Source organism: Equus przewalskii, chromosome 1 (genome assembly GCF_037783145.1).
Source record: "Equus przewalskii isolate Varuska chromosome 1, EquPr2, whole genome shotgun sequence".
NCBI classification, from domain to species: domain Eukaryota; kingdom Metazoa; phylum Chordata; class Mammalia; order Perissodactyla; family Equidae; genus Equus; species Equus przewalskii.
Window position 1 is genome coordinate 171,237,134 of NC_091831.1, and position 16,320 is coordinate 171,253,453.

At 36.6% G+C, this 16,320-nt stretch overlaps 1 protein-coding gene across 3 annotated transcripts in view; it reads left to right on the plus strand.

Annotated features, from left to right (window-relative positions):
- The window catches only part of PRORP (protein only RNase P catalytic subunit), a 115,514-nt gene that overhangs the window by 30,013 nt on the left and 69,181 nt on the right, over positions 1 to 16,320 (plus strand). For all 3 annotated transcript variants that reach the window (XM_008512956.2, XM_008512954.2, XM_008512955.2), the window contains exon 5: positions 12,268 to 12,375. In XM_008512956.2, the coding sequence (XP_008511178.1) occupies positions 12,268 to 12,375 (108 nt within the window). The remainder of the gene's footprint in view (positions 1 to 12,267; positions 12,376 to 16,320) is intronic.

Consider the following 16,320-nt stretch of genomic DNA (forward strand, 5'->3'; position numbering starts at 1 on the left):
TAATTTTCAGCCCTTATATCTTCAAATAATGCTTCTCTTGAAGTTTCTATTAGAGTCTTGCTGGCCCCTTTCACTCTCCTTCATGTCTCTTACTCTCTCTTCCGTATATTTCATCTCTTTATCTCTGTGAATTGCATTCTGGGTAACTTCTTCAGATCTATTTTCCAGTTCACTATTTTCTCACTTCAGACATGTCTGTTCTTCTCTCTACCCATTCATTTAGGGATTTTTCCCCTAATGTTTCAGTAATTTACAGACCATAGCATTGACCTATTTTAAGTGTACAGTTCAATGATTTTGAGTAAATTTTTGCACTTGTATGACATCACCACTATTCAGTTTTAGAATGCTTGTATCACCCCTGAAAGTTTCATCATGCCCTTTTGAGGTCACTCTCTGCTCCTGCTCCTCGCCCCAGCAACCACTGACCTGCTCTCTGTCTCTGCAGTTTTGCTTTTACTGGAAATTTCATATAAATAGAATCATATAATCTATAATATTTTTGTCTTCTTTCACTTAATATAATGTTATTTGTTTATACAATATATTAGATTTAGTTTTAAGTATGTTTTTGAATTTGTTTTGCTGCATGTATCCCTAATTCCTTTTCATTGCTGAGCATATTTCAGTGTATGAATTTACCACAATTTGTTTATTGACCGGTGGAAGGATATTTGGATTTTACCCCATCCATTTAGTTTCAATTATTTTAGAATTTTAACTTTAGAAACTTCTCTTTCAAATTTTCCTCTTCGTTTTTTAATGGTCTTTGTCTTTTCTTCTGATTCTTTTATGTTTTAATTATTTTTACATACTTATTTAATATTGTCTCTTAGACTTTTTATTATCCTTCATCCTGAGTTCTTTGGGCTCTAATTCTTCTGTTGTGTCAAAGGCTCTCACTCATGGTGGATTGTTTACTCTTGTGTTTTGTAATTTTAAATTGGTGAGTCCAGTTTTGGGGGGGCTTGCTCTTTCTACGAGAGTCCTTTGTTGCCTGGATTGTTCAGAGTGTCTCTTCAGAGAGGTTTTGTGTTTGCTTCTGCCGAGTGCCCATGGGGTGTTACTAGCCCAGAACCAGTCTTTGTGTAATTTCTCAGTGGAGCATGATGATTTTGTATCACACAGTTTGTCTAAATTTGTACTCCAAACCCATTTAAGATGTCAACCTGGAGCTTATTTTTCTTAAGAAATTTTTTTTCTTACTTAGACCCCTGGTAGAGATAGAGAAGCTGGTGTATTGGGTTTTGACATCAATGTACTAATTTTTAAAGGTTCCTCATTTACTCAGGAGTTCACTTCCAACCTCTCCCCTCATTTGGGCCCAAGGTTTGATAGATCCACAGTTCCCATGGGGATCTCAAAAGCCAAGCCCCTGTTTGCTAATACCCATCCCATTTTTCCTCTTTCCTTCTCTCCTGGACGATATTAGCATCATCTCTTATCCTTACCATTCTGATTTTCAGATCTAGTTTTATCTCTGGCACTTGAAGATTTATTCCTTTTTCTTTTTTGCAAGTTCAACCATGCATTAAGTATTTTTTGTAGTTTTTTATCCAGCCTTTTATGTATTTGTAGCAAGAAGGATTTTTTTGGTTTTTATTTGTTTGTTTTTTCTTCTTACTAGAGTCAGAAAACTCAGTTAAGATTATAAGTATTTTTAAATAGAATACTGAACTATAGTAATTATAGCTATAATTGCTAAATGAAAAACATCTCCTAAAACGTAACTTGCTATTAAATGAGTATAAACTTTCTAAGATTATTAGTTATTGCATTGCAGTGACATTTTTTAGACATGTGACTTCATTTTTCCCTGGCTACATTAAGGCAGTCATTTAATTAGTTATGTTTAATTTAACTAATTAAAAAGTTAGTGTTCTTTTTAATTAGGATTTGTTTGGATTCCATGCTTAAGAAGGCACGCAAAGAAATTTGCCATTAGATGCAGAGATGCATTTTTTATTGTTGTTCCCATGTTGAGAGCAGTGCTTCCGACCAAAATAGCTGGTATTCCCCTGTTTTTCCATATCTACTGTGACTAAAGCCAGTTGTTTTAATATTCCCTTTCTTCTAATCTTTGGAAAATATCTGATGTTTGTGGTACATTAGATATAATTAACGTGTCAAGATCACTGTTTCTTTTATAATGTAAAGTTTTGAGTATACGTTACTGTACTCCTCCTGTTTCCCCTTAATTGGTATTCTAGAGTAGGAATTAACTAAGTAAAATAAAGAGAGAGATCTATTTTGAATTTCCTGGTGAGATTTGTATCAAAGTCTCAGAATAGAAGTAAAGCATCATAAACATATGAACCATCATTCCAAAAAATTGAAGAGTTTTAACCTCTTCTAAGTGGAAAGGTAGAAAAAGTTTTAGTGTCTCTTTGCATATCATTTGTTGAGAAAAATCAGTTGCTTAACATGTTTGCTTTCTCATTCATAATGTAAGAGGAGTAATAAATAGAAGAGTCATGTTCTGTTGCTATGTCTGTTGTTAGATTCATTTATAATTATGAAGTCAGCTCCTTGATGGCAGGCTTGGAGTCACCTCTGTTCTAGAGCTTATGTGTCACGTGTAGCGTATAAGCTGTGCCGTGCTTTTATTTCTCTTTCTTTTTTTTTTTTGAGGAAGATTAGCCCTGAGCCAATGTCTGCCAGCAATCCTCCTCTTTTTGCTGGGGAAGACTGGCCCTGAGCTAACATCCATGCCCATCTTCCTCCACTTTATACGTGGGATGCCTACCACAACAGGGCTTGCCAAGCGGTGCCATGTCCGCACCCGGGATCCGAACTGGCGAACCCTGGGCCACCGAAGCGGAACGTGCGAACTTAACCGCTGCGCCACTGGGCCGGCCCCCTTATTTCTCTTTCTTGCTGCACATCTTTGGATCATTTCCTACTCCTTTGTGATTAGGTAACAACCACAAAATAACAAATATCAGTTCTGCTTCATTGTTTCTAATAAGAGGTTGAATAAGGTAGAGAGTTTAAAACTTTTGATTAACTGTTTTAGAATTGCTTTTGCATTTATTTACTCTTTCCTTAGTGTAGTCATAAGCAAGAGTTGCTTTTTAAAATTTAAACTCAAGCATAAATACATAAAGACTTTATAAATTATTCTTTGAGCTTCCCAATTGCCTAGTTGTCAATCCTCAAACATGCAAAGCTCTTTGGTGTTTAGTAAGGGCCTTAGCAGTTCTCTCCTCGACCTAGAAGGCTCTTCCCCCAGAGGAAGCATAGTTTACTCCCTCACTTCCTGCAGGTTTGTTCAAATCTCACCTCGTTAGAAAGGCCTTTCCCTTTTACCATATCTAAAGTAGAGGGGCTCGGGAGGGTGGTGCCAACACCTTACCCTGCTTAATTTTTCTTCAAGGCACTTATCTCTCCCTGAAATTATCTATTCGTTACCTTGTATTGCTTGTCTCCCCACTAATATATAAACTCCTTGAGGGCAGGACATTTGTTTATGTTCTGTTCCTGGGAGTTAGAACATTGCTTGGCATGTCCCAGGTGCTTAATAAAACTGTGTTGACTGACCAAGTGAGTGTATTATAAACTTGTGGCCTAAGGGCAGAATCCAGCCCATATATGTTTTTTTGTTTGAGCTTCTTTGTGTTTTACTCTTCCAAAACATTATTTGACATTATTTCAAAAGGCCGGATTTTTTGCTTTCCTTGAAAAATCAAGTCTGTGAACCCTGGGTCTTTATTTTTGTGTGGCAGCAATTAGTTGGACTGAGCACTGGACTGCTTCCTTTCTAAGGGACCTGCGTTCTCCACTTCCTCACAGTCTTGACCTCTTTCTGTTGAATCTCGGACAATGAGACTTAATGCCATTTTCTGTTTATCATTTGCCTGCTCCATTATATTTTCTTAGACTTGGCCCATTTTACTAATTGACACTACCTGCCTGATCCCTGTAGGCATTTAGTTAACAAACTTTTCCAAGTCATAGCATTTACACTTCCTGTGAAGTTACCTTCTTCAAATTTAAACTTAAAAGCATAAAATGAGGAAAGATAACAGAAGTTGTGACTATTGCTGAAGGAGATATACATTGAATTTATAAAGCCTATATGTTACAAAAATGAAGAACTCTCTTTAGGCCAGTGATCACATGAAAGATGCTCAACATCGTTAGTCATTAGGGAAACGTACATAAAGACCACAATGAGATACCACTTCACACCCGCAAGCATGGCTCTCATCAGAAAGACGGATGAGAGAAAGTGTTGGTGAGGATGTGGAGAAATTGGAAGCCTCATTCATTGCAGCTGGGAATGTAAAATGGTACAACCACTTGGGAAAACAGTCTGGTAGTTCCTCAAAAAGAGTTAGCATATGACCTGACAATTCCACTCCTAGGTATATACCCACGAGAAATGAAACAGACATCCATGCAAAACTTGATACAGATGTTCAAAACTTGTACACGGTTATTATCTGTAATAGCCAAAGAGTGGAGATAACCCAAATGCCCACCAACTGATAAATGGATAAATAAACGTGGTATACCCATACAGTGGAATGTTATTCAGCAATAAAAAGAACTGATTCATGCTACAACGTGGTTGAACCTTGAAAACATTTTGCTGAGTGAAAGAAGTCAATCACAGAAGACCATATATTTGTATGATTCACTTTATGTGAAATGTCCAGAATAGGTAAATCTGTAGAGATAGAAAGTAGATTAGTGGTTGCTGTGTAGTAGGGTCGGGGGATGGGGATTGACTGCTAATGAGTATGGAGTTTCTTGTGGGAGGAACAAGAATATTCTAAAATTAGATTGTGGTGATGTTGAATCCACTTCAAACGAATGGATTGCATGGTAGGTGAATTATATCTCAATAAAATTATTTTTACAAAAAAAGAACTTTTATTAACAGTCAAGAAACAAATCATCAAAATGTCAGTGGATTTTTGCATACCAGATCATTAGCTAATCTGCACTCAAGTACAGTCTCAGCAGTAGCCCTAGAGAGAAATAATTGTTGTTCATTTAAATTTACCCTCCATTAAAACAGTGAAACCTGCAGACCTGTAATGCCCCATGCCACAGTCAGCGTGCTCTCTCAGTAGGTCTGCTCTTTGTCATGCCTTATCAGCATGGTCTTCTCAGTGGCTTTTGAGTGCTGTGACATAAATTTGTTTAGTTTGAAAAGTAAGCATCTTGGGGGCCCACCAGAAGTATTACAAAGAATCCCTGAGTAGTAACATACTTAGTAAACGGAGCTTTAGTAATGGGAAAAAAACCCAACCTGACGTCTTGGGTTTTGCTGTCCGTCTGTTAGAAGACACGGCTCAGGAGGAGAGTCTTCGGTGGCATTTTATTACATGTCCTGTGACTGCACAGAGGCTCCCGAGATCACCTTTCAAACACGCCATCCGGCATACCCTTTTCCATTCTGTGATTTTAAGGGATTTCCAAGTCTTGTTAACATAGAAGATCAGAACTGGAAGGGGATTTTATAAGTTATCTGGTTTAACTCATGATTTTTACAGATGTCCATTTTGCCAGTAATACTGAGCTCCCTTACTTTGTCATTACTCCTGAGGTGAATATAACATGGTACTAAGAGCAGCACCAAAATGATAAATTAGAAGTGTAGTGGGAAATCTTTTCCTTGTTAATTATTAGTGAACCTGAAATTTAGAAATTTAATGCACTTATTTTGTTTTCCTTGATTCATTCAGACTGAAACAAAATTGGTCATATTATGTGTAAACTGTTTTAATTCTCCTTGATAGCTTTATTTTCATTTACAAAAAATAGTGTCCCTATTCCAACTAATATTTAGTTAGTTTTGATATTAATTGGAACTTTCTAAACACTTTGTAGGAAATGTATTTGAGCAAAGAAATTTTAAAACAAAGTCTTTTGCTGAATAGAAAGGAAAGGGGATGGTCCCACAACTGTAGCTGGTGGGGCTAGACAAACTAAAGAAGTCAGATGAGAAACGAAAGCACGCATATGGATCAGTGGTTATTCTGAAGATGAAATATGTATAGTGGTAGGGTTTTCTTTCTTACGTTTTTTAATCAGCTTTCTTAAGGTATAGTTTACATATACTAAAATTTGCCAGTGTATAATTCAGTGAGTTTTGACAAATGCATGCAGTTCTGTAATAACCTCCGTAATCAAGATATGGGACATTTTCATCACCACCAAAAGTTCCCTTGTGTTCGTTGCAGGCAGTTCCCTCTCCCTCCTCCCTGGAACCATTAATCTGCTTTCTGTTGGTGCAGTTTTGCCTTAAATTTTGTGTAAATGGAATCTTACACTATGCCTTTTATGTCTACCTTTTTCGTTTAGTATAAAACTTTTGAGAATCATTCATGTTGTGTATCAACAGTATCTTTTTATTGATGAATAGTATTCCATTGTCTGGATATACTACGTTTTTTTCATTCAGTCACCAGTTAATGGACATTTGAATTGTTTTTAGCAGTTAGGAATGAAGTTGTTATTGGCATTCATGCATAAGTCTTTGTGTGGATGTAGGTTTTCATTTCTCTTCTATAAATACCTAGAGGTGGGATTGCTGAGTTGTAGGTTAAATATATGCTTAACTTTATGAGAAATTTGCCAGATTGTTTTCCAAAGTGGTTGTACCATTTTGTACTCCCACCAGCAATGTTTGAAAGGTCCAGTTGCTCCGCATCATGGTTATGGTCAGTCTTTGTAATTTTAGCCATTCTAGTGGGTGTATAATGATATCTCGCTGTGATTTTATTTTTATTTATTTATTTTTTTGAAGATTGGCACCTGAACTAACAGTTGTCACCAGTCTTCTTTTTTCTGCTTTTTCTCCCCAAATCCCCCTAGGGCATAGTTGTATATTTCAGTTGTGGGTCTTTCTAGTTGTGGCATGTGGGACACCGCCTCAGCGTGGCTTGATGAGCGGTGCCATGTCCGAGCCCAGGATCCGAACTGGCAAAACCCTGGACGGCCGCAGCGGAGCGCACGAACTTAACCACTCAGCCACAGGGCTGGCCCCCCTCACTGTGGTTTTAAATTTGCGTTTCCCTGATGATGAATTATATTGAGTGTCTTTTCATGTGCTTATTCGCCTAAAGGGAGTTCTTCTTCTTTGTAACATTGATACAATAATATTATTGATACTTGGGTTTTGTCACTTGTCCCAATAATGTCCTTTATAAGCTTTTCCATCCCCAGACCCAATCCAGGATCACCCATTGGGTTTAGTTGTCATGTTTCCTTGGTCTTTTTTAATCTGCAACAAAAAATCTCAGTTTTCTTTGTCTTTCTTGGACTTCTTTTTAAAAAAACTATAGGCCTATTATTTTGTAGAATGTCTCTCACTTTGGGTTTATCTGATGTTTCCTTATGATGGATTCAGGTTATGCGTTTTTGGCAAGAATATCACAAAAATGCTCTTGTATTCTTCTCAGAGGCATCATATCAAGAGGCACACTATGTGTTGACTTATGTGTTGCCCAACAAATTTTTGCTAAATATGATGTTGTGAAGAATTCTCCTATTATCTGCTAGAATTTTCTTAGTTTTGGCTTTTGGTTTAGATTTATGATCTGTTTCAAAATAACCTTGAAGTGTGATGTGAGATGGGGATTGAGATTGATTTTTCCCCCAACTTTTTCCCGTGTTAATTTTCTTGTTCTTCTGTTTCTTTGATTCTGCGCTTTATTATTCTACTTTCTTTGAAATTTAATTTACTCTTCTTTTTCTAGCTTAAGGTGAAAACTTAGACCAATGATTTATTTAGACCTTTTCATATAAGCACTTAAAACTATACATTTCTCCCTAGTGTTGCTCTAATGCATCCCATGAATTTTGATATTTAATATTTCATTGTCACTTAGTTCAAAATATTTTCTAATTTCATGTGTAATTTCTTTTTTGACCTATGCGTTATATAGAAATATTTGGGACATTTATAGACATCTTTCTGCTATTGGTTTCTGACTTAATGTATGTGTGTGTGTGTGTGATCAGCAAACTTACTTTCAGATTTTAATATTTTGAAATGTGTTGAGACATTTTATGGCCTAGAGCTTGTGTTCAGTGTTGGTGTTCCATGTGTACTTGAAAAGAATGAATATTCTGCCATTGCTGGGTGTAGTGTCCTTTAGATATCAATCCAGTTAAAGTAGTTACTAGTGTAGTTTGTGTCTTCTTACTGATTTCTATCTACTTGTTCTATTATTATGGAGACAGAAGTGTTGAAATCTCATCTATAATTGTAGACTTGTTTCTATAATTGTAGAATTGTTTCTCCTTCCAGTTCTGTCAAGTTTTGCTTCATGTATTTCAAAGCTATGTTCTTATTTATGAGTATGACTTCCTGATTTGTTGATCTTGTCATTGTGAAGTATCCCTTTTTATTTTTTGTAATACTCCTTTTCTTGAAGTCTATTTTGTCTGACATTAATGCTACCACTCCAGCTGTCTTAAGTTTGCTGATGCATGCTATATGTTTTCCTCCTGCTTTTCACTTTCAGCTTATCTGGATCTTTATAGTTAGAGTACATGTATTAGAAACAGCGTTTTTGATAGCGTTGGATTTCACTATTTTATTTTGCTATTTGTTTTCTATTTCACCATTTTTTTTTGGCGCTCTGTTCCTCCTTTCATATTCTTTTGGACTAATCAAAATTTTTTTAGGGGGTGGCCTGGTGGCATAGCGGTTAAGTTCACATGTTCTGCTTCTTGGTGGCCCGGGGTTTGCTGATTTGGATCCCAGGTGCGGACATGGCACTGCTTGGCACGCCATGCTGTGGTAGGCATCCCACATATAAAAAAGTAGAGGAAGATGGGCACAGATGTTAGCTCAGGGCCAGGCTTCCTCAGCAAAAAGAGAAGGACTGGCAGTAGTTAGCTCAGGGCTAATCTTCCTCAAAAAAAAAAAAGAAAAAGAAAAAAAAATTTTTTTAGTATTCCTGTAGTTCTTTTTTTTTTTTTAAGATTTTATTTTTCCTTTTTCTCCCCAAAGCCCCCTGGTACATAGTTGTGTATTTTTGGCTGTGGGTCCTTCTAGATGTGGCACGTGGGATGCTGCCTCAGCGTGGCCTGACAAGTGGTGCCATGTCTGTGCCCAGGATCTGAACGGGCGAAACCCTGGGCTGCCAAAGCAGAGCGTGCGAACGTAACTGCTCGGCCACAGGGCTGGCGCCCCTTTAGTTCTTCTGCTGGCTTTTTGTCTATACCTTCTCTGCAGTTTTTTAAATATATGATTTAGGATTACAATATGAATCCTTAACTTAATCCAGTTCCCTTAGAGTTTAGGTTGTACCATTTCACATAAAACGTAGGAACCTTGCAGCAGTAGAATTCCACTTACCACTTCGTGGTCTTTATGCTATTATTGTCGTATAGACCACATCTGCGTACATTTTAATGCCCATAATACAGTGCTATGATAATTTTTATTTTAAGCAGTCATGTCTTTTAAAGAAATTAAGAGAAGAAAAAAATATACTTTCTTATAATTACCCATATATTTACTGTTTTAATGTTTTTCATTTCTTCTTCTACATCCAGGATTCCAACTGATTTTATTTTTCTTCAGCCTGAAGAAATTGCCTTAGCATTTCTCGTGATGCAGGTTTGCTAATGGTGAATTCTCTCGGTTTTCATTTACCTGAAAATATCTTTATTTCACCTTATTTTTTTACCCAAATTTTTGAAGGATTTTTTCTAGATATTGAATTCTGGGATGTCTGACAGTTTTTTGTTTGTTTTCTGCCATCACTTTAAAGTTATCATTGTTTTCTGTTCCCATTGTGTCTGATGAGAATTCAGTTGTCATTTGTATCATTTTTCTCTGGTATGTAATGTATCCTTTTCTTCTGACTGCTTCTAAGATTTTCTCTTTATCTTTAATTTTCAGTAGTTTTACTATGGTATGCCTAGTTATGGTTTTAGTTATATTTTCTTTGCATTTATCCTGCTTCGAGTTTGCTCTATTCTTGAGTCTTTATGTTTCTCACCAAATTTGGGGAAATTTTGGCCATTATTCAAATATTTTTTCTACCTTTTGCTTTCTGTCCTCTCCTTCTGCAGTCTAATTACACGTATGTTAGTCTGTTCTGCACATTGTTCTACATGTTTCTGAGGCTCTTTTCATCTTTTCCTTTCAATCTTTTTTTTCTTGAGATTAGGTCATTTCTATTGCTCTGCCATTTGTGTTCACCGACTTTTCTGCCATCTCCAATCTGCTGTTAAATCCACCCTGTGAATATTTTATTTCATATTTGTGCTTTTTGGTTCTAGAATGTTCATTTTTATAGTTTGTGTTTTCTCTTTTTTGTATTCATTATAACTGTATTTTCCTTTAAATTCTTGCATGTATTTATAATGACTGCTTTAAAATTCTTGCCTGTTAATTCCAGCATCTGGACCATAGATTGATTTCTATTGACTTCTTTTCTCTTGACTCTGGGTCACATTTTCCTGTTTCTTCTCATGTTAATTTTTTAATTGTTTGTTGGACATTGTGAAGGACACATTGCAAAGGCTCTGGATTTTGTTATCTTCTTCTGGAGACAATTGATTTTTTGCTTTAGCAGGCTGTTAAACTTGCTTAGACTCAGACGCCAGACTCTGTCTCCTTTGCAGTGGATAGTAGCTGACATCTCTGCTGAGGTCTTTCAAGTCTTTCGTCTGTTGGTTTTTTGCTGGGCCCTTTGGAGTCTCTTCTGTGCATGTACAGATCGAGAGTTAGCCAAGAATTTGGGCAGATTTTGCCGTGATTTTTGTGGTTCCCTCCTTTCTAGCACCCTCTCACTTTCTAGTCTCTCTGGCAGCCCCGAACTCTGTCTTCTGATTTCTCAAACCAGTAGATCTGCAGCTTTCTGCTTGATTTCCAGCTGCACCTGCCAACCATGCTGACTGGAGAAAGCCCTCTAGCAAATAGCCATATACAGACGGATTTCACCTGGTACAGTTCTCTTCTTTTCTGGTTATCTATAGTTAGATAGAAAACTACCCCAAATGTAGTGGCATTAAACAGAAACAGTCATTTATTACTATTATTGTTATCCCTCGTGGTTCTAGGGCTTCACTGGACTCAGTTGGATGGCTCTTGGTTGGGTCTCCTACTGTCCTAATCAAATGGGGGTTGAAGTCATTTTGACATCTTCCTCACTCTCATAGATCTCGTGGTTGATCCTGGCCATTGCCTGGGACCCAGTAGGACTGTCAGGTGGAACACGAATACGTAGCCTCTGCCTGGACTTTCTCATGATGAGTAGGTTCCAAGAACAAGAATCCTGAGAAGGCAAACCAAGTGGAAGCTCCATTGCCTTTTTCATTACCTAGCCTTGGAAGCCATAGCATCACTTCTGCCACATTCTGTTCAGTAAGGCAGTCACAAAGCAGAGCCTATATTCACGTGGAAGGAATTAGACTCCACTTTTTTGGGGGGCAAGAGTGTCAAAGAATTTTCCGACATGGTAGGAAACCACCAAAACTTCTTTCAAATTTTGTATTCCCTCCAATTTTTGCCTGCCTTTGGTCATTCTCTAGTGCTTCAAGTAGTTGTGTAGAATTTATGATATTATCTGGTAGTCCAATACAAACTACTCCATCATTACCAGAAGTGAAACTCTTTCTCCTCCTCTTCTTTCCTCTGTAGCACTCATCACACTTGACGTTTAATATAATTTATGTATTTATTTGGTTTATTTTGTGTCTCCTCCCTCTAAAATGCAAGCTCCGTTAAGTTAGGGGATTTTGTCTCTTTGGTATCTGCTAGGCACATTGAAGCTGCTCAACAAATATTTGTTGAACGAATGGATGAGTCTTTAACTCTTCAAAACAGCCGTAAGTAAACAAAAGCCTCTCACTGACAGAGGTGGAGCCGCACATTATAGAGCCTTGTTCTTTCAACACAGTTGCACTGGTAGACTCTCATATCTCAGGTTTCCTTCTCCTTGGATTACGGAACAGGACACAGAGATTTTGACATTTCATTCTCATCATGACTGTCATGTGTGTCAATTAAGCAGACTAGATAGTTGGTTACCGTTCAAATGAAATAGCATGGGAAAGTACCTTGTGCAGTGTAAAGCACTAGGAGATTATAAGGGGTATCGATCATTATATGCAGTTGCATCCATTAGGCTGGCTTTTTCAGATTTCATTTTCAAAGTATGTTTCTGTGTGTGTATGTTTAAAGGACGAATATTTTGAATTACCGAAACAATAATAAAAGTCATAGCAATGTGTTTATAATAAAGTCCTTACTAAGTTCGTATTAATGTTTCGTCTGACTTTTTTTTTTAGGAACTTAAGAGATTTCAGAACTTTGTGAAACACTGTCCTCCTTTTGATATTGTCATTGATGGGCTCAATGTTGCCAAAATGTTTCCTAAAGCTCGTGAATCTCAAGTCGTAAGTACACGTTTTATTTTGCTATTCCAAATCTCTAGAAATATTTATTGTACCCATTTGTGATCTTCCTTGGGTCTCTTAGCTCCCCGTTTATCCTTCCTCTAAAAATAAGCTCCTAAGGTGCCACAGTGACCGACAACTCATCTAAGATTCATTGTTTTCATCTCAGGCAAGTAAGCGGCTCTTACAGGCTGGGCAGGAGTGAGAGATGAGAAAGTCCATGTAAGAAAGGGCCAGTTCAGCCCTTTTTGTATAACTTTTCGCTGACGTTCTTCTAGGTCTCTACTCTCTCTTTGGGGTTGCTCTGTCATTTCCCTGTGGGTCACATCCTGCAATTTGAAACTATCAACATGCGCTGTATCAAGAGGTATTCATTACTCACATTTGTTTTTTCCAAATACAGTATGTTCATAAACTAATCTAAACAGTTATTTTTTGGTAAGATAATCATTTGTTCTATCAACTTATAAATGCCCTAGTAATTTCTAATAGTGATATCATGATTTTTTATAGCAGCAGTGTGCAATTATTTTAATCCTCATTTTACAAATTAGAAAAGTGAGGCTAATTTTGTACACTAAATCCTTGGAAAGCAGTCATAACATCAAAATTAGATTGCAGAGAGCTCTCCTGGGTTTCTGGCTTGTGGCCCTTATCCCTGGCAATCTATGGCCATTCATCTGTAGTTAAACTCTGTTACTTCTTAAAAATTGACGCCAACTTAAACAGAGAATCGCCAGTCCAATTTGGCCATTTATACTCAGAAAAGCTTACAAGTACTAACAAAGGACAAGGTTGATTTACAGAAATTTATATATGCCTTTCCTTTATATTTGAGTCTTCATTTTTATGGTCAACTATGTGCTTTTTAAATCCTTTATTTAAAAAAAAATCACAAGAGCAAGTTGAAAATATTTTTGTCTCTTAGGTACTTGAAGGGGTCTTTGAGGTGGTAATATTGACAAAGGCAAAGCTGGGAAAGGAAGCATGACATTATTATCGCTAGTGCTGGGTAGAGCTCAGAATCAGAAGAGCTCGTTCTGAAAAGTTCACCATCGAATCTGTGAGGAATGAAAGTTTCGTATTTGTTTACCTTTTGTTTGACTTTCAGCTTCACACAAAGCACTAAAAATTGGCTTGCCAGAGATACACATCCCAAATTGGGCTAACTTTTTGGGGGAAAGTAACATGTTGAAGATAATATAGTGGACATGTCCCCCAGCATTATGGGATAAAAATGTGCACATTTTGAAAGATGTTAGCAGATGTTGGCAGACAGAGAGGCAAAGAACAAAAGATCGACCAGGGAAATCACAGGAATCTCGGCTACTTTTAGCTTTTACTCCTAAAGGAATTTAATGTTAGCAACAGTTGATGTGACAAGTAGTTGTTATTACCCAGCTCTTCAGAGCACTCTTATCTTGTGGCAACGCACTGGCATGAGATTTGGGAAACCTCAGCTTGGGGACTCAGCGTAGAGACACCACCTGAATGAGGAAAGAGGAAAAGAACTTCCTCCTGAAGTTTTGTCTCGAATCTCTAAAGCTAGAGATTTGTAAAAAATAATGGCAAATCACATTTCCCATAGGCCCCTGTGTTTTGATTTTTTGGGTGAATCTTACTGGCAGGGCCTATTGTGGCTTAGTTCCATTCTTACACACTTTCTAGGTTGTCAGAAGTAGCTTCCCACTTTTCCAGTTGATCTTGTAAATAGCATTTTCGCTTAGAAGTTAAGAATGGGGCGTCTGGAGCCAGACCCTTTGAATTCCGATCCTGGCTCTGCGACTTCATAGCTTCCGTAGTTTGAGCAAGTTACTCAACCTCTCTGTGCCTTAGTTTCCCAGTCTGTAAAATGGAGATAATAATATCTCATAAAGATGTTGTGAGGAATAATTAATACGTATAAGCACTTAACACATAGTAAGTACCTAGTAGGTGTAACTATCATTGTGAGTAGTGTCCAAATTCACTTCCCAAATGGAACCATCATTCTTGCTTTCAGCAGACCCTTATTTGGCAGTTGAAGATTTTCTCTTGTCATGTCATCCGTCTCAGTGGAGTTGAAAGTAAATACAAGACTGCCTCAGTGTTAGATGGCATCTAGTCAGATACTCAGCTAAGGCTTGATTGAGAATTGAAGCCAGCACCATCAATAACAGACAAAAAATTTTAAATATGATGGTTTTAAGAAATTTTTTTTCTGATTATCAAAGAAATGCATGTTCATTGTAGAAAATTTGGAAATTACAAGAAAGAAAATTGTATATAATCCTACTGTTCAGCAATAATCACTGTCAATGTTTTATTTCCTTGTAGTAGTTTTCTATTTTTTACCTAGTTGAGCTCCAACTGTGTAAATAATTATATATCTATATTTTAATTTACAGTTGTTGAAAGCTCTCAGTAAAAGTGAAATTATAAAAGGAGAAAACATGTGCTTTTTAAAATGTTTGAGATGGAAGGACCTTCGAAGCCTACATAAAATCCAGGAGCTCTAATGGGAAGAATAGAGAAATTTGCTAGATAGTAAGAAACACTATAAACACTGTTAAACGATAACAACAAACTGAAAAAATTGTTTACAACACGTGACAAAAGGCTCATTTCCTGATTAGACCAAGGAATCTTCTGCCTGTAAGAACAAAATGAATTATGAAGTAGAAAAGTGGTTTAACCTTATTCATAATTATAGATATGCAAATTAAAATATTTAGCCTCCAGATTGGCAGAGATTTACAAGTTGGTAGTATTTAGTATTTTAAATGGTTTGGAGAGGTAGAGAGGAGGGTATCAGTGGAATATTTTTCATGAGTGATTTGGCTATAACTTTGAATACCTAAAATGTTGAAATTCTACTTGTAGGAGATATATTCACACTAGTACATAAAGTTATACATCTAAGTATTTTAGTTATACAATTGTCTGTAAGCAGAAGAGTCTAATCCACCTGAATATCTATCAGTCTAGGACCTGATGTATGTTGAAACATCCACTTTGAATGACTGAGGTAGACCTGTATGTGCTGATACAGAGCAACAGCCAAAATAAGTGTAAGAAGCAAGTTGAAGAACAACATGCTTAATATGGCCCCGCTTGCGTTAAAAACAAAACAAAAGATTACACATATGTAAATGTTAGATAAGTTTGGATATGCCTAGAAAATTTGTAGAAATTACATACACAGAAAAACAATAGTTAACTTTGAGAGTTTGGGATAGAATATAAGAGAATGAAAGGATTTCAGTTTTTCATTTTTATTTTTTGAATTTTTTTTTTTACAATGAGCATATATTACTTTAAAATAAAAAACAAACTACCATCAGGAAAAGAAAAAAGTGGAAAGACATTCTTGGTAAATATTCTGAAATAACTATAATACTCTAGTCTTGTGGATATACTACAATTTTTTAATCCTTTCTCTGTTGGTGGGCTTTTTCGATTGTGTCTGCTTTTTCCTCTGGTAAGTCATGCTTGGAAGATCTTTGCACTTGTTTTAGGTGATTTCTTTGGAATAGATTCCCAGAAATAGAACTCTGGAGTCAAAGGGTATGGATATTTTTAAAGGTCTCACCATATTGCCAAAATGCTTTCCAAAATGATTGTAGCAATTTATGCTCCCACTAACAGCGTAGAAAAGTGCCCAGATGAACACTTTTCTTCAAGGTTGCTTGTTACATGATGGCTTCAACTATTTAGTTACATTTGTGCCATGGATCTGCTAAGTGAAAAGAGCTGGACAGTTTTTTCCTGCCATTATTTAGGTCAAACATTCTTTAAATTTGTAAACAAAGTTTAATAAAATGGCCCAGAAAGGAAATATTCTGCACTGTCTTATTTGGCCTCTTTATCGCTCTCTCTTAATACAATTGCCTATAAGTGTACATAAAGGAAAGATTAGGAATCCTAGTTCTATGAGTCTTGAGTTTTTTCATCATTGTGTGAAGT